The sequence below is a fragment of the Convolutriloba macropyga genome, chromosome 2 (assembly GCF_964194025.1).
Source record: "Convolutriloba macropyga chromosome 2, txConMacr16.3, whole genome shotgun sequence".
NCBI lineage: Eukaryota > Metazoa > Xenacoelomorpha > Acoela > Convolutidae > Convolutriloba > Convolutriloba macropyga.
Window position 1 is genome coordinate 14,192,879 of NC_134469.1, and position 21,125 is coordinate 14,214,003.

Below are 21,125 nucleotides of genomic sequence, written 5' to 3' on the forward strand. Positions count from 1 at the left end.
CTACGCTGAATGAGCTTTCTAATTAGACCACTAAATTTTTTGTCAGTCAAATATATCGATCGCTCAGTACTAACTGATCAGAGCCGGCAGATTGCCGCGATAGACGCTTGTTTCCTTCCATAGAATAGAAACAACTAAAGAAATAAAAAACAAGTTGACAACCAGCCGTTTAATAGACCGCTAGACTTTTAAAAAGTTCATTAAGTGAGTTCAGAAGTCATTTATTGAGTGAGGTAAGTCACGCAATTGAACTAAAAGCAGATAAAATGATGTCACGCACACAAATTTTAACTGCAAAGCAGTAAAAGTCACTGATATTGAAAAAGTCAATGGTAGCAAGAATCATCGATGGAGACGACGAATTTTAAAAAAAATATAGCACGACAAGTCCTGAAATACAATCCAAAGAATTGAACTTAGAACTACTGTATTTGACCAGAAGATCAATTGAACGATGCGAGCCAAAAAGACAAACAGTCTCAAAAGTTGATCTAAACAAATACAAACGATACAAAAATAGAATCATTGCGAAAATTTATCCTGAAGGCCAAATTTATTAAAAGTTTCCCAATTTCGCGCTTTTAATAAACTCGAAAGGATTTTTCGTCTCTCGAATCTGTCCAGAACTCATCTAAAAGTCCTAAAAAAGTTTCATTGGCCCTGATAGAGCGATAAAGAAAAAAATTTCAAAAATGAAAACATTTGCAATTTTTAAAGAAATGTTGCTAAAATTCCCGATAAAAAATATTCAGAATCATTGAACTGTCTCCAAAAATTGTCCATTACCCCATTTCAAGTAACCCAAAAAAATTCGCTGTCCCATAAAGATCGACAAACACGGAACATGATAACAATTTTCGGAAATTTGAAAAAATTTCAAATATCAAAAAATTGCAGAGTCATCAGTAAAAAATGTTCAAACCATCACTTTGTCCATAGCAATTATGCAGTATCCTATTATCATACCCTAGAAGAGTTTTCCGGGCACCTACGGAAAAAACTAAGTTCGATTGAAACACAAACCCATTTGAACTTATCTCTTTGAATTAAAGTAAATAAAAGTCAATTTCAAAGTGAGGAAGTCATTTTTGAGAGTGAGGTAAGTCAAGTGTGACCAAAAATTTAATCACGCGAACAAACAAAAAAACTCGTTCCAATAAGAGCAAAAAATGACGTCACACACGCACTTCGGTTGAAATTGCATGAACGAATAAACAAAGAGCAGATTTGAAGTGGTTGTGACGTCATATGGTCGTAACAAAAATCGCGACGACAAAATAAAAAAAACTAAGAGAAGGCCAATAATAGCCCCAGCTATCGCTGTGCGGTTAATAATCAAACAATCAAAGTCCAAGTCATAAAAATCCTAAACTGCCCTTCGCTAGATTCAACAGAAGTCAAAAACAGGACTATATATTATTAGAACACAAGTGCGACATGTAGCACATTAGTAATGAAGCACAGAAAAAAGCGAAAACGCGAAATTACTGCAAAAAGCTGAAAATGAGATGTATTATGCATAAAATAGGAAAAACAGACAAAGATCGGCCAAAATTGCAATAAAAATATGCCTTCTGAAACAAAAATTAATTAAAATTAATATTAATCAAATCCAATGACGACCGAAATCCCTAAGCAATGTATTGGATTGTAGAAAAAGCAGACTGCCTTAATATTAGCCGTTGACAAGCTGACGACGGCAATGAAACAATTGGGAAAAATATTCAAAAATGGTAGAAAATTACGCTAAAAGTGACAACATTGCAGTAAAATTCCAAATGTTCACAAAATCTTCAATCGTGCAAAGCATAACTCCTCGAAAAAAAAACGAAATTGGAAATTTTATTAGATAAATACTCTACGCTGAATGAGTGTTCTAATTAGACCACTCATTTGTTTGTCAGTCAGTAAATTCATTGAAAGTTTCCCAACTTCGCGCTTTCAATAAACTCAAAACGATTTTTCGTCTCTCGAATCTGTCCAGAACTCATCTAAAAGACCTAAAAAAAGTTTTATTGGCCCTGATGGAGCGGTAAAGAAATTTAAAAAATGAAAACATTTGCAAACTTTAAAGAAATGTTGCTAAAATTCCTGATAAAAAAATACTCAGAATTATTGAATTGTCTCCAAAAATTTTCCATTAACCCAATTTCAATTAACCCAAAAAATTTTCGCTGTCCCATAAAGATCGATAAACACGGAACATGATAACAATTTTCGGAAATTTGAAAAAAATTTCAAAAATCAAAAAATTGCAGAGTCATCATTAAAAAATGTTGCAAACCATCACTTAGTCCATAACAACTATGCAGTATCCTATTATCATACACTAAAAGAGTTTTCCGGGCACCTAAGGAAAAAACTAAGTTTAATCAAAAATTTCTAGAATTAGTGGTACTAAAATGCGGAAACCAATTACATTACCACTAAACTATGTGGAAAGTTCCCTGGTGCTTGTCGTAAAGTCGGTACGTAATTTTCAGAGCATTTGAAAAAATTCAAACAAAAAGAAGCTAAAATTCTAGATGTTAATATGTTGAAAACTATTCCATTACCATTAGAAACTATACAGTAGCCTATCAAACCCTAGAAGAGGTTCCTTGACATCATGGTCCGAAAAAACTCAAAAAAGAATATATTCAAAAAACTTGAAAATTGTAAAAATTAGTGTAAATGTGCATGTTTATGTTTCGATTATCAAAACATAGCTCCTAGAATGGTCAAAAAAAATTTTCTTGTAAACGAACTTTTTTAAATCTCAATTTCAGACTCGTCCATAAAAAATTCAAAAAACGACTAAAAAAGCGAAAACATTTACATTATGGGCTCAAAAACTCCTAAAATGACCTTTTAATCTCTAATTACGACCTTCTCAGTAGCTTCACCTCTCTAATTACTTGAGAGATTACTAAACGCGGCTACGGGGCTCTAATGAAACTTGATGCCCGCTGAGCTTTACCTGTATATCCTGCTTTGAAAGTGACGGCGCCAATACAATCCAATTCTTGGATTGCAAAAAATGGGAGCGCTATAATAAAATTTTCAACAACCTGTGAACTAAGATACAGCGTGAAAAATTTCGAAACACGAAGTAAAAAACATAGCATGACAAGTCCTGAAAAACAATCGAAAGAAATAATTTAATAACTTAGAACTACCCTACCTGAAGAGCAGATCAGTTAACCAGCGAACCAAAAAGTGAAACAATCTAAAAAGTTGAGAAATAAAAAAGAAACGAACAAAACAAGAACATAATCAATGCTAAAACTCCTGAGGCTTTCCCCTGAAGGCCAAATCTTATCCAATTAAATATACCCGCTAACCCAAGCACAAGCCTTGAAAAAGCTTTATTGGACAAAAAAAAGTCGAGAAATATGACAAAATTTAAAATGAAAATTGGAAAATTTAAAGTTTATTAATTTCGCAATATCGAAAAAATCAAAAACAAATTTTCTCCTGGAATCTGTCCAGCAACCTATCTGCAAGATCAAAAAAAGTTTCATTGGCCGGTAACGATTGATAAACTAATAACTCAAATTACAGAAAATTTGAAAACAATTGCAAATTTTACTGGAATGTTACTAACATTTTTGATATTAGATTCTTCGGAACCATTTCATGGTCTCCAGAGGCTATCCGTCAATAAAATTTTAAGCCTAAAAAGTTGCATTGTCTCAATAGAGAGTGATTAACTATGAGCATGACAAAAAAAATTTAAAAACAGAAAAAAAAATTTATCCAAAAAATGCAAAAATTCGTGATATTAAAAAATTGAATACCAACCCATTGCCCATAGCAACTATGAAACTACGAAGTAACATAATAGTGAGACAAGAAAAATTGAACAAAAGACAAATTTTCAAAACGTAACCGACTAGACGTCGGAAGAATTGCTCTCGAACTAATGTGAGCTCTAATCAATTGCAGCCTGCTTCAGTCGGGGGGGGGGGGGGGGGGGGTTAGGGAGGGGGAGCTTAAATGGGACTACGAAGTTCAAAAGTGGGCTTCAAATAACCACATTAGAGGTTAACACACCACTATTAAGATTTAAAGTAAAAAATTGCACCAGTTTTGGTGCACTTTTCATTTGATTTTTAGTATTAAATTGCCGCCAATTGAGTTCAGCTGCTTGAAATTGTGACTGAGAGAGAATTTTAGATCACACGAAACGGACAAAGTCAAGGGCGTAAAAGTCACTCGAAAAGTCGAAACGGTCAGGCAAAAATTTTGCATAAAAAAGACACACACGTTTACAATAATTGCTATGAACTTCGTTCAAGAGCAATTAAAAACTTGGAAAATTGCTAATTTTAAAAAAATTGCAAAAACTAGTGATATTAAAATGTTGAAAACAGCATCATTGCCACTAAAAACTGTGCAGAAACCTATTATCAGACCATACAGGAGGTTTTCTGGCCCCTGAGGCTGAAAAAACTCAAAAAATGACAAATTTTCAAAATGAAAAAATAAATGCAAAAATTAGTGTCATTTTTCGTGATTATGTTTGCATTACCAAAACATATAGCTCATAGCAAGTAATCATATCTTGCAGAACAACTATCAACTTTGAAAGACTTCGCACTTTGAACATCCTAAATAACTTCTGAAAGTTAGAATAATTTTGAGTTAGGACTCAGCCTTTAATTTAACTTACAGGTCCATTGTTGCGAGGGAACCTCCTCGAGAAACCTGCCTTCTTCTGCAGGGCTCTCTTCGATACAATCTTGACAGCATATTCTTTCTCTGTATCCTTTGATATGCAAAGACGCACAAGTCCAAAAGAGCCCCTACCCAGATTATCTGAAAGAACGAAATTATCACGCAGTTCTGTCGCATAACCTCCACCATCATATTCCGACATTTCATTCTGGCTATTTGACGACTTTCTTCCAGGGCTACTGCACGCCATGTCTGGACTTTTCTTAACCTGCGATGTTATCGAATATTTTACTGCTTGCGATTTTTGTTTGTTCGCTTTTGCTACTGTTTTTGACTTTTCGGCTTGATTTGGCTTGGGTTGAGGCTCGCAAACACTTGAGGTACCTGTTAGCTTCAAAGGTTCACCAATAAATTTGATAAAATTTTGCTTCTCAAGTTGACTTGGCGATAGATTTGGTATCGGCGAGGGTCTCGCAACTTTCGCGTTGTCACTTCTCTGCTTTCGTGAGAAGCGACGCTCATAATAAGGAAAGAGAATCGTTTTGACCAATTAAGTAGACGTCCAATATCCAAGTATTGTAACAACAACCTTACGATAACTTCCGTTGGAGTAAACTGATGGTAGTCTGAGCTGACTAAATAACTCGAGCAGACAGAAAAATATTGCGCATAAATATTTTACGATCTTTCAAACCCGATTAGCTTTGGTTACTGACTCGTTAGCAGAAGTAGTGTTCAGTTATCAGATGATAATGACTGTTAGTTGCAGTAGATTTAGTCGCGTTAGTAATTCTCATAATTAGTTTCTGAAAATGATACCAAACATGGTAAAGAAAAATCTTTCTTAGCTCAACAAAAGAGCTTCAAATTGATTGGCAGAAGAAATGTATAAAAACATATAAACATAGAAAGAAAGCGGATCAGATAAACAGAATTAAATTATCAAGTAAAATATCTACAATTTATAGTTTAGCCGAATGGAAAATTAAGGGAACAAATACAGGAATTTAAAACAGGCATGTCAGCAGCAAACAAGCAGTCACAATTTCCAGGCTCCAATTTAAGCAACAATGCAACAAATCACCCCCCCCCTTCGGGCCGAGCAACTAAAAATCACGTCAACATTGTGTTCTCTCCATATCTTTCATCTTATTTCAAGGCATTCATTTTTATTTTTGCTGTTCAAATGAAAGAAAAAAGCTTAGTTGCTAAGGTTGAGCGGCAGTGACAGCGGGCGCCGTTGACTGAATTGTAGCGGATGCATTATTCACATTGACTGGTGCAGTTTGGTTGGTTTCAGCAATACCACCACTCTGTTGCTGTTGTTGGTAGTTGTTCAGGTGGTGGGGGTTGTTTGAGGAATTAACGAGGACAGAGGAAACGACTTTGTCAAAGGATGCGGATTTGATTGGATCTCCATTGTTGTAGAAGGGATTAGAAACCGCCTCACTGTACGCGTTGTGTAGCTTCTGAAACGATGTCAACCATACAACACAGAAAGAAACATTAATCAATGGCATTTTAGATTACCGGTAGAGAAAGACAATTACAAAGAAAGTAAGAGTTCATTAAGATACGCTCAAGAGCTAAGAAAGATTAACCGACAAGCAGATAATGAAGTAAATGTTTCGCTCTATAATATTATTTCTTTCCAACGCAAATAGATTTTTAAAAATAAGCAAATACTTGTAGATATCGTTAAGTAAAGGATCTTTTCAGCTCGTTATTTGCGCATATATACTGATTACTGTGGTGTAAAGAAATATTGAAACCTCAGGAAGTTTGATATCTTAGGTGCAATTATTCAATCCATTCTTATGGAATTACCCGTCAAAACACTCACGTGCACATTTAAAACCAAAAGTCTGCAGTGTCAGACGCTAAAATGCGAGAAGTTCCTACTTAGCCAGATGTTGACTTCCGTTATTTTTAAACGTGTGCGCTTTGTGTTTTAAGCGTGGTCACGTGTCTCTACAGAAGTCACTTCGAAATTCTGACTTAATATCTCAAACCGTATCGCGGTACTCGATAAACGCCAGAAGTTCTCAGTGACCTCAAGCAGTAATGTAATAAAACCATTACATAAATCTTAACTAAGTGAAGTGCAAGCATTACATTACACGAAACATCCGATCAAATTGATATTTAAGATTATTGTTTCTCCCTCGAAGGACAACACAAGGCAGGTCAACTGACCTTAAAAACAGACTGCATATCGTGGTCTTTTACGGACAGGTTTGATGACTCCATGAGAACCACAAATTTCACATGACAATTAGTGACATAGCCGTACACCTAAACAGAAGCTAAATCTCAGTGCTTTAGATACTCATTACTGACAGCATTACCAGTTTATACACTTCTTATCGGTGCCATGACAAAATACCAAGTGTAACAAAAACTCATGTACAATATTTGCCCCTATTTTTAAATTTTCAGAAGACTGGAATAATAGGTGAATTGGGTATGATTTAGCATAGTAGACACATGGGATGAAAAATATCGCTTATTTATGAAAAATCATGCTTGTAACACAAACTGTTAAATTGAAATAGCATTATTGAACGAAGAGATCAAAGGAATTGATTGGGTGTTATGGCACATTGCGTATATTTAGCATGGGTTAATTATTATTTATCCCTTACTATCATGACTATCAGATTGCAAACAAGCACGCCAATGAACAAAAAAAATTATGGTCGAAAAAAGAACGATGTATTTAATGCACAAGACTTCTGACAACATGCAAGGATTAAGAAAAGCAGTCACTCGCTAGGGCAAATTTTTCAGACAATTTATCTTACTTTCAAAATGATGTCTAAACAATAGAAACCTACTATTAGCACTTCAAAACCTATTGCTGCTTCTTGAATGAAAGTTAAGCAAAAAAATCTTTAAAATCATTAAAAACAGAAAATACGTTGGCGCTGGGACAGAGGGCAACTAATTGATTGCAATAACATGTTATAAAAATTAATTGCAAAAATTTATCAACATGAAAAATATTGATTGCCAAGAAACGTCAATGAAGCAACCAAATACTGCTCATAAATACAGATGCGCCAAGGAAATGCTTATATCAGCCTGTAATATATCATTTCAGGACAAATCAAAAACATAACCGACTAACGTCGGGCGATTTGCTCTCAAACGACTGAGGAGTTGGCTTCGTCAGTTGCTAGCTACGGTTTAGTGAGGCTAGTTTTAATTAGGGATGTGAGGTGAGCGCAGCGCGGGGGTCTTTGGCTGCACAGGGCTACGTTCTTACGCTCAAGCTTTACTCAAGCTTCGCTAGACTCTGCTCGACAACGAGCGCCCACGAATAGCTCACCATACCAGGAGCATATTATCTATATTATCCCTTCACACCATAAGTATAAGTCTCCAAAACCGTTTCTGTGAATCCCACACTTGGAGACTAGTGAGCTGAAGGACTTTATGATAACTTAATGCCCACTGAGCGCTACCTCTTTATCTCGTTTCGGAGGACGAAACGTCAAATGGGTTTGACGAAAAATCGCATAAAAGGCCAACAGGATTGATATAATTGGTAAAAACTTCGTTTGAGAGCAATTAACACGGATTAACTAGGTGCTAGTTAAGTCATTTATGATAAAACACTTTACTATAAATCAGCGTTAAAAGGATAAAAGATGCATCACGCCACATAACAGCAGCTGAAGTGCGGCATCAACAAAAGAGGTCAGGAAAGAGAGAGAGAGAGAGAGAGAGAGAGAGAGAGAGAGTGAGAAAAAAACGTGAACGAGAAAGAAAAAGGAAGAAACCACAACCGACACAGAGAGAGAGAGAGAGATAGAAATATTTTCCATGATGGCATTTGACTCTGCAAGATCTAGTTTTCTAGCCTTGTTAGTAATTAAATCATACTAAAAAACTGAAAGGTGTTAAATTTAAAGGAAGGTTTTCAGATTTCGCAGTGAAAAAAATGTTCCAAACCTTTTTTTTATCTCTGGAGTTCTCTCAAGTAACCCATCTGCAAGACTTTAAACGTTTCGTTGGCCAGTAATGATCGTTAAACTCAAGAATAGGATAAAAAATCAAAAATTTCAAAAACAATTACAAATTTTTGAAAAAAAAATCGGGATAATAGGATCTTCAGAACCATTTCATTGTCACAAACGACTATCTAGTAACCCTATTTTAAGCCTGAAACAGTTTCACTGGCTCAAACATCCATAAACTTAGAGCACGATAATTTTTTTCCGAAAATTTGAGAAAAAATAAATTTTATCAAAAAAATTGCTTAAACTCGAGTTATTAAAATATTGATAAACATTCCATTAACTTTAAACTATGCAGCAGCTCATTATCAAAATTCGGAGGCGGTCCCTGAGCCCCTGTTCTTAGAAAAAGTCAAAAAAATTCAAACTTATCTATTTACTATGAAACTTTAGAGGAGGTTCCTTGACCCCTAGGGCTAAAAAACAAAAAAAAGGTCAATTAGGAGAAAGCCCCTCCACTAAAACGGTAGTCGGTAAACTCGGCGGCAGCAAGTCATTTCCCATGTGTATTTATAAATCCTGACAGTAGTCAAAAATTGAAGCGTCAGATGCAAAAGATAAAGAAATTAAAGCATCAGAATTATAATCAAAAAAGATATGGTAAATAGCAATTAAAGTATAATATGTAGTCATTTTGAATCAAGATAAGAAAAAATATTTAAAAAAACTCAAAAATTGACAAATTTTCAAAACGCTTGAAAAAATTGTGAAAATTAGTGTAAATTTGCGGGTTTGTTTGGATTACCAAAACATATAGCTCTTAAAATGGTCGTAAACAGTATTTATGTCTTCCAAAAGACCTTTATCAACTCTAACCAGCCTTAATTTTAGACTGGTCCAACAAAATATTTGAAAAATAACGAAAAAACACAAAAAAAATTGCAACATTTTGGGCTGAAAACTCCTAAAAATGATCTTTTAACCTTAAATTACGGCCTTTCCAGTAACTTCACCACACTTGAAACGCTACTAAACGTGGCTAAGGGCCTCTAATGAAACTTAATGCCCCCTGGGCGCTACCTGTTTATCCCGTTTTTAAGGACGAACAGTCAAATGGATCACACGAAAAATCGGTCAAGCGAAAAAATTGCATAAAAAAGTCCGACAGGACTAATATAATTGCTACAAACTTCGTTTGAGGGCAATAAATAAAGATTAACATCATAGAAAATACTATTTAGGTTAAGGAAGACTCAGGAAGATTAAGGAAGAATCAATTTTGAGCCCTTGAAAAAGACAGAGTCCCTAAACAATTGAAATTAGTTGAACTATAACAAATTGTATGAAGAGTCAAACTTAGTGAGGGGCAACAATAGCTCCGCTCAGCTATTTCTCCGACGAAAAGCATGAGCCTTACATACAATTAAAAATTCCCGAGAATGTGAAGATGCAACTAACGTTGAAATCTTGTATTGTTAATAAATAACCCAGATACGACTCTCGAGAGGTGGTTTCAGAAGCATTTCGAGATAATGCAACCATCCGTTCCTCAATTACATCAAGCGATGAATGCACGATGAAGTGGAACTTGAGGGAGCTCTCGTTTGAAACATTTCGCATATACAACGGATAATTTTGTCTTGCTAGCACTGCAACACAAACCGCCATTTATTAGTTGGCAATATTTTCTGAAAAATAGCTGATATTAGCAGGAAAATTACCAGAGATGTATGTCAAACCATTACTGTCGCCCAAAGCTGTCAATATTTATGTGTCTGACACGCTAGTGGGACAGCACTTGCTCAACTATTTGGACTGTACAAAATTAGTTCAAAAACACTTAATTTCAAATTTACAAATATATACTGAACGTCAAAAGTAATTTAGCACCTCCTGGTCTTATGAAGTGGAGGTTTAATTTTGGACGCAAAATTGCTCAATCTTAAAATCAATTTACAAAACATAACCGACTAAGCGTCGGAAGAATTGTTCTCGAACGACTAGTGGGAGCTCTAATCAATTGCAGCCTGCTTCAGGGGGGGGGGGGTTAGGGAGGGGGAGCTGAAATGGGACGTAGAAGTTCAATAGTGGGCTTCAAATATCCATATGAGATTTTTTACGACTCGAAGAGGAGTATTGGAGAAGTCCTTTTTTAATCAATTTTATAGGATGGATTTTTGAAGCAGGAAATGAAACGCGTGAAAAAATTTGGAGTGATTTTGGTGGTGAACAAAAGTGAAGAGCGGAGCGAAAAGAGTGGTTTTTGTTCATACCGCTGTTTTTGAGACAGCAAAAAAATTTTCTCTAAGCGAGCGAATTTTTGTTCAAGTGCGGCTTTTAAAAGCAGTTTTTTTGCAACTTTTGATGGTTATGAGGTTTGATTATGATATTGCATTAGTTTTAGGCTTGTTATGGTAGGAATTTAGGCTTGTTTAGGCTGGTAGGAATTGAAGGTTTCAAGTATTAAATTTGAGCTTAATGCTAAATTGGAGATTTTTGATCAGTTTTGGCGGTTTTTAGACAAAAATTAATGATTTTGTGCCTGTTTTTTGTATTAATTCTTTAAGTGGGATTTGAATAGAAGCTTGTTACTTAAGCAATATTCAGCTACCAATTGACTAAAGTTTTATTGGTGTGAATCATTCTTTTCTTCGGAAAATTGACGGAAAAATTGAGAAATTTTAAACAATAGTTGCTCTAGTTGTGTAGTCAAAAGTATGGGCAATTTTCTTCGAGTCGTTTCCGGAATTCTTCCGGCTATGTTTTATTATTTCTTCCTCTCCTTTTTTTAAAATTTTTTTAACCATATATAAATTTTAGATCACGCGAAACGCAAAAAGTCAAGGGCGTAAAAGTCACTCGAGAAGTCAAAATTGTCAGGCGAAAATTTTGCATAAAAAGACACACACGTTTACAATAATTGCTATGAACTTTGTTCAAGAGCAATTAAAAATACAACATTGATCCCCTCGGCTAGTGGTCGCGTCGTGTCTACTTATAAAAACAAGATAATGCGTAAAGTTGGTGAGCTCCATCCAAGTAAACAAAAAAGAAAGTCCTATGTTTGTATTATTTAGTTGATAGATTTGTTATATGAGTGTTATCTTTTCTCTTTGTTTCAGTTCTTCGAATGTCCGTGGTTGTTTGTGAGGTCTATCTCTTTCTCTATCAAAAAAGTAATTCAACTTTCTCTTCTACTCTCTATCTTCTAATATTGAAGAACTGTCTCTACTCGTTTTTGGGCACTTTTGGTAGCCACACGCATTTCGAAAAATTTGAATTTAGAGAATTGGAGAACTTCGCCATCATTGGCAAGACATGAATTTAGCACACCAACTATTCTGTAAGATTATTTTCCCATGTCTGAATAGTGAGCTCCTACAAGACGCTGCTCCCAAGTAAACTGCTTTAATATGAATTTAGAATCTCTTTAATTAACTTGGCATTATTCAATAAGCTTCTGTAAGGATTTATGTATCAAGATTTTATGCTAAGATTATTGCACCTCTTTAATAAAAATTAGCCATAAAATCATAATTACCACAGCCTTATTTTCAATTTTCGTGCATACCAGACCTTGAGTAGTTCTGTAACTATAGTGCGATCTATTCGCATAATGCATTCATTGGGGAGCTTGCAAACTTATCATAAGTTAGGGCTGTTTGATTTAGAACATGTCTCCGTTCTAGAACATGTCTTAGTGATTTAGAACAAATATTTCTCGTTAAATCATTTTGAGACTGAACTCGTAGGAATTGAATATGATCCTCAGAGGGGACTATCACTGGTTTGAATTCCATTTTTTACCGATAATGAAAGGAGCTAGCGTGCATCGTTTTCCATGTCTGGTTCACAAATTTCCAACTGATATAGTGAAAGAAATGTTTGCACTTAATTGGTACCGGACTGGATCAAATGGTTCTCTTGTCAATTATGATAAGCTCTTTCAGTTCACTGAGTTGATGAAACCATTTTCTCTAGCAATCAGGCCCGGATATTGTCTCTAACTCAATTCTGACAACCATCTGTTGTCGAGTTTATGTTATTGTTGCAATATAAGGCATTTTGCTCAGCGGAGCTCAGGTATTTTGTAAGGAGATTCTGCAGAGGGTCTGTATTTTTAATTAACTTGTTTTCACTTTGGTTCCGCATTCAAGTTCAAGGGTATAAGCCCGAGTCTCGAAGTGATACTGTTGATCTTTTCTTTCAGAAACATATCGAACTCCTCTGAAGCAGAAGTTTTGATTTTTCTTTCCCTTAATTTCGAGCTTTTGTCCTGACAGGCAATTGACTTAAGTATTGTTGAATTTTTATGAACCTGCGATGAGGTATTCTATAAGAAGAGCACTGTGTCAGCTGCAACCCCGAGCAAAAACCATTTGACCAGAACAGACCAAAAAGCAGCTGGTATCGACAAAGTTGTCTATTTGGTTCTGTGATGATAGCTCCAATCTCTTTGTTGGTTTTGCTGTCTCATTAATTCTGCCTCGGTTTCGTATTGAGAACAATTACCACCAGAGTCATTTGTTTGACATAGGGATTGAAATTGCCCTATACAGATTTATTGCAGTAGCGCCACAGAAAATAGGTGATGCAAGTTCGAAGGTCCCGCCAATATTTTTAAACAACGTTAGATCTTTGTTTCCTCAACAGTCTATATATTAGTCTGTATTGTCAGAACCTATATTGTCGCTATTTGTATTGGAGGAACCACCAAATTAAATTTATCATTCTATCAACTTTGTTTTTTTTTGCAAAAGCATTCATGGTTCTTTCCACAACTCCTCTAGGTAACAAATTAATGAAAATTAGCTTGTTATTGATTGTCATACGGATGTTGATGCCAGCCTAATTTGATGTTATTGATGTCAGCCTAATTGTTGTGATAAACTTATTACATAGTTTCAGTGAACTGATTGAAAGTCCGAACAACAAGATTTGGTTAGCCTCTTATCAGAGAGGATTTCAGTAGCTGATTGGGTTCAAGAAACCCAATCAAACACAAAGTTTTGCAATCTTACCTAGACTCAGCAGGTGCCCTTGAAAGATAGAAAAAGAGTGATTTGCACGACGTTATGAATAATACGCTAACACATCACAAGAAAACAAAAGCCTGTCCCATATCAGAATTATTATTAATTTTTCAAAAGAACAAAACCCGTATCGAAGCCATTGTATATACTCACATTTTGGAGCTCCTCGGGTTCTCAGCCAGCTGAAGTCAAATGGAATTGTAGATATCGAAGCATTCAAGCAACTCATATCTCACAGAAAAAGAACTCCACGTTAATTAACGATTTAAGTGAACTTCATCCGTCAGTCAAATCGGAAGCTCGTCTGCTGTTTGTGGTTTGGAAGAAAAGAGCTGAACTAGACAATTTTCGTCTCAAGCAATTCAAGAAGCTTAGACAGAAACCCAAAAGAGCAAGCCCTCAAAGAAGCAACGACAGAAAAGGAAACAACAGGCATCTTAAGAAAGTACTCTGTGCTCATACTGAGCCTTCTAGATCCCTTTTTTGGTAAGGAGGCGAGGTTTGAGCATTTGTAATTGCAACATTGCTTGAAGGCACACGCTCTAGAAATCCACCTATAAAGTGTCCAAGCGGGGAATGTAAAATCGAACATAAAGGCTCATGTCTTTCGTTTTTCGCATGTGGCATTTGGTATCGTGTTTTGATATAGCTGACAGTATTTTAGGCTCGCTAACAAAGCAAAGTGGTTTAATTTGGTTATGCAAAAATTGACAAGAAAGTGCAAGAAACAAACAGAAAGGAAACAATCAGAACATTGATATCTTTTCATAAGTAACATAAAAATGATGGGAACTAGTACTACAATACAGGGTCTACAAAAATAATTGGAAAAGAAATTGAGAGCAAATTAAAACTTCTTCAGCATAACTTCGAGGCAAAATTAGATAAGCTAATTGAGAAACAAAAAAAGTAAGCATGGCCTAAACCAACTTTCCACACTCCAAAGTTTTGAAGTATAACACGAGAATATCTAGAGTAGCAAGCGAAGGAAAAATTGAGATTGAAAAACGAGAACAAATTATCGTACTTTTTAGAGTTCCATAAAGCAAAAAGGATAGTACCGAGAATAGACAAAAAGACAATATTGAGTTTTTCTACGATTTTTGTACCAACGGTCTAAGCTACAATGTGCCTGAAATACAGAAAACTATGACTTTGGACAAATCTCCGTCGCCAATAGATCTAATCAGAAGTAATAGACCTCTGAAATTTGTCCTGAGACACAGAACTGAAAAAAAAAAAGAAATATTCAAGTTTCTTAAAAACTTAAAAACTGCAGATCATTCCGCCAGAGGAACAGAGAAATCGGCGTCTAACATGACTTTCTAAAGAAGCGAGAGAACTCATAAAATTGAAGCTATCTGAAACACGCGAAAAGAATGGCCGAAATGCTGAGCGCTACATCCATTTCATTAGGGGATCTGCCTCAAGACTTGAAGTCCAGCGTAGAAAAAGAAAATACGTATCTCAGCAAAATATGAATCTCAAGAAAATATGAATTTAAAAATGAGGAGTTCTGACTAAAAGGCTGGCTCGAGATGCTCCTACTAAACCTTAGAAGCTTACTTAATCTGCAAAAGTGGCCTAAACTAGTTGATTTTGTCTTGAAATACTCATTTGATATGTTAATACTAACCAAAACATCGACAAGCGACGTCAAAAGCTTGCAACTGCTCCTATCTCAATATAATATATTTAGGGCTGATAGAATGTCAAAGAACGAAAAATGTAAACACGGAGGATGTCTGATAGCGTTATCAAACAACGTCAGCTTTACTGAAGTAGATATTTGTCACCTTTCAGAGGCACTTCAAGAATCCCTGTTAGTTATTTAACTAAACCAACCTGAGGCAGCAGTAATAGTTCTCTTTCATAACCCACCAAAAAAGGCCCTATAGATCTCAACAAAACAATATTGACGCTTTTTTTTTGACTTCTATCAGCTTTCGCTAATCAAAAAGTTCTGCTTGCTGGTGTTTTTAATTTACCCGGGATAGATTGGGACATATACGAATCAAATGATGCTTATGAAGACTGCTTTGTAAACAGACCTATCAACGCTAATTTCAAGCAATGTATTGGTTTTAACACCACCAAGTCATAATGTTTGGACCTAGTTTTTGCCAATGATGAAAGCTTGATTACTTCAATCAATAGATTTGACAATTTAAAAAACTATTCCGAACATTTTCCGGTACAATTTGAAATAACGGTACATCAAAAGGGCCTCAAAAGAAACAAGAACGATACTATAGCTATTGCAATTGTGACTCTGATTACTTAAATGAGCTCTTTCCAAACAGTCCTTTTGACCCCTACTGTTACAACAGCATACACAAAACACTGATTTTGGTACGAGTGGATCTTTTAACTGATAGAAAAAACTACGCCTAGCAGAACTCGATGGAGACAGGAACTTCCGCCGTTGTTATCATTGGAAACGTCGCACAAATTAAACAAATTGAGGACACTACGGAGTAAATCGAAACGTTTTGTGAATACCTTTCTATACCTAGCCACCCAATTAATAGAACTAGAAGAGCATTGTGCAAAACTGCAAGAAAAAGACCAACAAAAATACGAAAAAGAACTAATTTCAATCAAAAACAGCTCTGAAGAATTCAAAATTTTGAAGAATTTGCAATAAGAGAAATTCCTGCCGAAGAATGTGAAGCTTGATTGGAATTCCGCTGCACAACACAGCAAAGAAAAAGCAAAAAATATTCAGCAGGTATTTCTCATCGGTAATCACTGAAAAATGTTATGAACAGATTGATGCTCAACATCATCTGGATGCTGGTGAACAGAAAATAAACTTTACCGAGAACGAGATTACCAAAGAACCCGACATGCTGGTTTTCACAAAAAGTAGGGGCGCAGATGGCATTCCCCCAATTCTGCTTAAGAAGACTGCAAAAACTGTTTCCAATTCGATTAAAAGTCTGTTCAACAATATTGGAAGGTCGCACACATATCCCGGTTTCGATCTCATCAATCTTCAAAGATGGTAATAAAAGTGAGTTGAAAAATTATAGAATTGTCACACTTTTCAACAACATATCCAAATTTTTGAGAAGTTAGCCTTGAAAAATTTTGCAGAACATTTGTTGAACAATATTGCATCCTGTCAATTTGGTTTTGTACCGCGGACGTCTGTAATCCTGCAGCTTATCATGAGTCTGTCTATTATCATTGAAAATCTTAGTGCATCCGAAGAGTTCTGTCTCCTACTGCTGTTTGACTTCTCTGAGGCCTTTGACAAAATAAAGCGTTTAGTTTTGTTGAAGAAGTTATCAAGCTTTAATATATCACGAAATCTCTCGTTACTTATTAAAGATTATATGGCTGGCAGAAAACAAAGCGAAAGTTTTGGCGGCTACCAATCTTAGAAACGTCTTGTCTCTCGTGGAGTTCCTCAAGGCACTGTGGGACCTAACCTTTTCCTTGTCTACATTGACGAACTGCCAATTGTAGTCTCTTCGTCTCTGGCACTCTTGTTCGCAGATGACTTAAAACTTATCCATTGTACCAGAAATGACAATCTAGACGAGCTGCAAGTCGATCTAAACAACCTCCACAATTGGAGTGTCCAGAACTGCCTCCTTATCAATTACAAAAAGTGCTTTTTTACACAATCTGCTTTTCAGAGACGTTTCGAGGAGATTGTACTATATCTAGGAAATAATTTGATCCAAGAGAAAAGAATCGTTAAGGATCTTGGGCTTACTATAGTTGACACCATAAAATGGATAGATAATGTGCAGAGTTGAATAGCAAATACAATGAAAGCGTTTTTATCTCATTCGAAAAAACATCAGGTGCCAAATTTCCATGAAAACAAATGTTCACCTATATCGAGCTATTATAAGCCCGACATTAATGTTTGCATCTGAATTCTAGGAGCTAATGCGAAACGAGTATCAAATTTAACAGCGGTTCAATAAAAAGGTCGTGAAATGGACGACAAACAGAAATTGTTACCAAGAAGCTATTGTTCAAAGCAATATACTGCCACCACTCTACTTTAAAGTCATAAAAGATCTACTTTTTAGCAGCATAGTGTCAAGAAAGTACGGTGTCGACTTGAGCAACTATTATGTTATTCAATGGACAGGAAGAAGATCTAGGGTTATACTGCCAGAGGTTCGATTCGAAGCGCAGAGACATTACTTTTGGTATAGATCTGGTTTTCGGTTGGAAATCCTCAAAAAGAAAACAAACTTATTCGTCAACATTAATTTGTAAGGAAGACTTCAAGAGTTAATGTGGAAATTTTTCAATGAAAACTGGGCTGAGAATAACCTCTGTAGTTGGATCATTTTGTGACTCTGCCAAAACTGTCGTGCTAATTCTGTGTTTTAACTCCGGGAATTATACTCCCCCTGAAATTGTCACAGAACCATAATAAAAATAGTAATGGTTATAATAATAATAATAATAATAATAATAATATTAATAATAATAATAATAATAATAATAATAATAATAATAATAATAATAATAATAATAATAATTTTAATAAAAATAATAATAATAATAATAATAAAAATAATAATAATAATAATAATAATAATATAAATAATAATAATAATAATAATAATAATAATAATACTAATAATGATAATAATAATAATAATAATAATAATAATAATAATAATAATAATAATAATAATAATAACAATAATAATAATAATAATAATAAAATATTAATAATAATAATAACGATTTGAGAGGTTTAAACGAAAGGCTTTTTTAGCACCTCTAATGGTTTTTTAACTCGTCTTTGAATGAAATGAGAAATCTTGCTACGCTAATTTGAAGCTTCTCTCTTTTCAAATCAAATTGAGCAGAGGGTAGTTGGTGTTCCATATATTCAGTTGAGTAACTGGAGTTATGATTCAATCAGATACATTTTGAGCAACGCATCAGCTTCACTACATGGGAGCCCTGGGTAATATAAAGAATTTTTGGACAATGTAAACCACTCAATTCTCATCCCGGGCCGAGGAATTTGGCCAAAATTATGTAAGATCAGCGGCAACTAGCGTTGACAAGTCGGAAAATTCACCGCAATTTTCTTACTTAATTTTGCGTTGAATGCGTTGAATTTAAAGACAAAAATTCAACGCATTCAGCGCAAAGTTATTTAAGAAATGGCGGTGAATTTTCCGACTTGTCAACACTAGTTGCCGCTGATCATCCATATTTAGCGTTGAATTTAGCGTAGATCTTACATATTTAGCGTTGAATTTAGCGTAGATCCTACATATTTTTGCGTTGAATTTAGCGTTGATCTTACAAAAAATCAACGCGTAGAACTCTGGGTATAGGACTCGAACCACTGACCTCCTGTTTATTTGTCGCCTCTTCTACCGTTGCGCCACCGTACCTTGGTTTCCTTAGGAGCCGAAATCCTTATAAAGCGTAGATCTTACATATTTTGCGTTGAATTTAGCGTAGATCTTACATATTTTGCGTTGATTTTAGCGTAGACCTTACATATTTTGCATTGAATTTAGCTTAGAACTTGCATATATTTCGTTGAGTTTAGCCTAGATCTTACATAATTTCAACGTATTCAACGCATTTATCATGTGAGAAGTACCAGGAAAAATTTAATTTTTTTTTAAGTTTTGAAAAAAAATTGAATTCCTAAAATGGTCTGAAATGATTTTTGCACCGTAAGAGAGCAAATGGTTATTTTTTGCTGGCTTCATTTTTCTCAATTGTGCAGTATAGGGGTCGAAACAGTAAAAAAAATTAATTTTTCGAAAAAAAACTTGAAAAATTTGAAATCTTCAAATGGTCTGAATTGGATTTTGCACTATAAAAGAGCACTAAAAAAGATTTTTTCTGACTTCTTGTTACTCACCTTCGGAGTATAGGGTTCGGAATAGTGAAAAAATTAAATTTTCGAAAAAAAAAACTTGAAAAAGTTTTGAAATCGTAAAATGGTCTGAAACGGATTTTGCACTAAAAAAGAGCACTAAAAAGTGATTTTTCTCACCTGTGCAGTGTAGGGTTGAAACAGTTAAAAAATAAACTTTTTGAAGAAAAACTTGAAAAATTTGAAACCGTAAAATGGTGTCAATTGGATTTTGCAACTTAAAAGAGCACTAAAAAATGATTTTTCTCTGACTTCACATTTCTCACCTTTGCAGCATAGGGGTCGAAACAGTGAAATTTATTTTTCGAAAAAAAAACTTGGAAAAGTTTTGAAATTGTAAAATGGTCTCAAATGGATTTTGCCCTATAAAAGAGGTTTTTTGCTGACTTCGCTTTTCTCACCTGTGAAACATAGGGGTCGAAACAGTGAAAAAATTGGTTTTTTGAAAAAACACTTGAAAAACTTTTGAAATCATAAAGTGGTCTGAAACAGAATTCAAAAAATTCAACCGTAAATTTGTAAGATCTATATATAACATTAATTTGTAAGGAAGACTTCAAGAGTTAATGTGGAAATTTTTCAATGAAAACTGGGCTGAGAATAACCTCTGTAGTTGGATCATTTTGTGACTCTGCCAAAACTGTCGTGCTAATTCTGTGTTTTAACTCCGGGAATTATACTCCCCGTGAAATTGTCACAGAACCATAATAAAAATAGTAATAGTTATAATAATAATAATAATAATAATAATAATAATAATAATAATAATAATAATAATAATAATAATAATAATAATAATAATATTAATAAAAAATAATAATAATAATAATAATAATAATAATAATAATAATAATATAAATAATAATAATAATAATAATAATAATAATAATAATAATATTTATAATTATAATAATAATAATAATAATAATAATAATAATAATAATAATAATAATAATAATAATAATAATAATAATAATAATAACAATAATAATAATAATAATAAAATATTAATAATAATAATAACGATTCGAGAGGTTTAAACGAAAGGCTTTTTTAGCACCTCTAATGGTTTTTTAACTCGTCTTTGAATGAAATGAGAAATCTTGCTACGCTAATTTGAAGCTTCTCTCTTTCAAATCAAATTGAGCAGAGGGTAGTTGGTGTTCCATATATTCAGTTGAGTAACTGGAGTTATGATTCAATCAGATACATTTTGAGCAACGCATCAGCTTCACTACATGGGAGCCCTGGGTAATATAAAGAATTTTTGGACAATGTAAACCACTCAATTCTCAGAAAAAATGTACAGAAATGCTATGAGTGGACGTGTGCAAACCTTGCTAGAAGGCACTCTAGCAAAACAACAAAAAAGACGTTTCAGAAGAAATGTTTTTTTATTTTTAGATAATGTGTACCCTATTTTTGGGAATTTTAGTTTTCGTCTTGTTGCAAAAGGTCTTCTAAAAGCTATAAAGAACCCAGCAATGGCTCGTTACCGCGACGATAAAATATCTTATGATTTTATAATTAATTTGTTAGTAAGATGTTATTCAAACTAAGAATTGGTTGGAAAGAAATTCAACT

General features: G+C 34.4%; 3 protein-coding genes across 4 annotated transcripts in view; all 3 read right to left on the reverse strand.

The window, feature by feature from the left end:
- LOC142356794 (calcium/calmodulin-dependent protein kinase kinase 2-like) overlaps positions 1-5,554 on the reverse strand; it is a 48,643-nt gene extending 43,089 nt beyond the window's left edge. Inside the window, exon 1 of the mRNA XM_075408591.1 lies at positions 4,655-5,554. Within this exon, the coding sequence (XP_075264706.1) occupies positions 4,655-4,909 (255 nt within the window). The 5' untranslated portion in view covers positions 4,910-5,554. The remainder of the gene's footprint in view (positions 1-4,654) is intronic.
- Positions 1-21,125, reverse strand: part of LOC142356767 (uncharacterized) — a 173,954-nt gene that overhangs the window by 85,536 nt on the left and 67,293 nt on the right. The gene's annotated exons all lie outside the window — the stretch shown is intronic.
- LOC142356877 (trafficking protein particle complex subunit 2-like protein) lies at positions 5,580-13,933 on the reverse strand. The gene is made up of 3 exons (XM_075408648.1): positions 13,808-13,933; positions 6,856-6,954; positions 5,580-6,128 (listed from the first exon to the last, which is right to left on the reverse strand). The coding sequence occupies exons 2-3, from the start codon at positions 6,907-6,909 to the stop codon at positions 5,868-5,870; spliced, it is 315 nt and encodes a 104-aa protein (XP_075264763.1). The 5' UTR covers positions 6,910-6,954; positions 13,808-13,933; the 3' UTR covers positions 5,580-5,867.

Bases quoted from the DNA above. Each gene is read 5' to 3' on its own strand.
- LOC142356877 (XM_075408648.1), bottom strand. From the start codon at position 6,909: ATGGAGTCATCAAACCTGTCCGTAAAAGACCACGATATGCAGTCTGTT. The intron at 6,129-6,855 runs GTCAGTTGACCT...ACATCGTTTCAG, and splicing joins ATATGCAGTCTGTTTTTAAG to AAGCTACACAACGCGTACAG.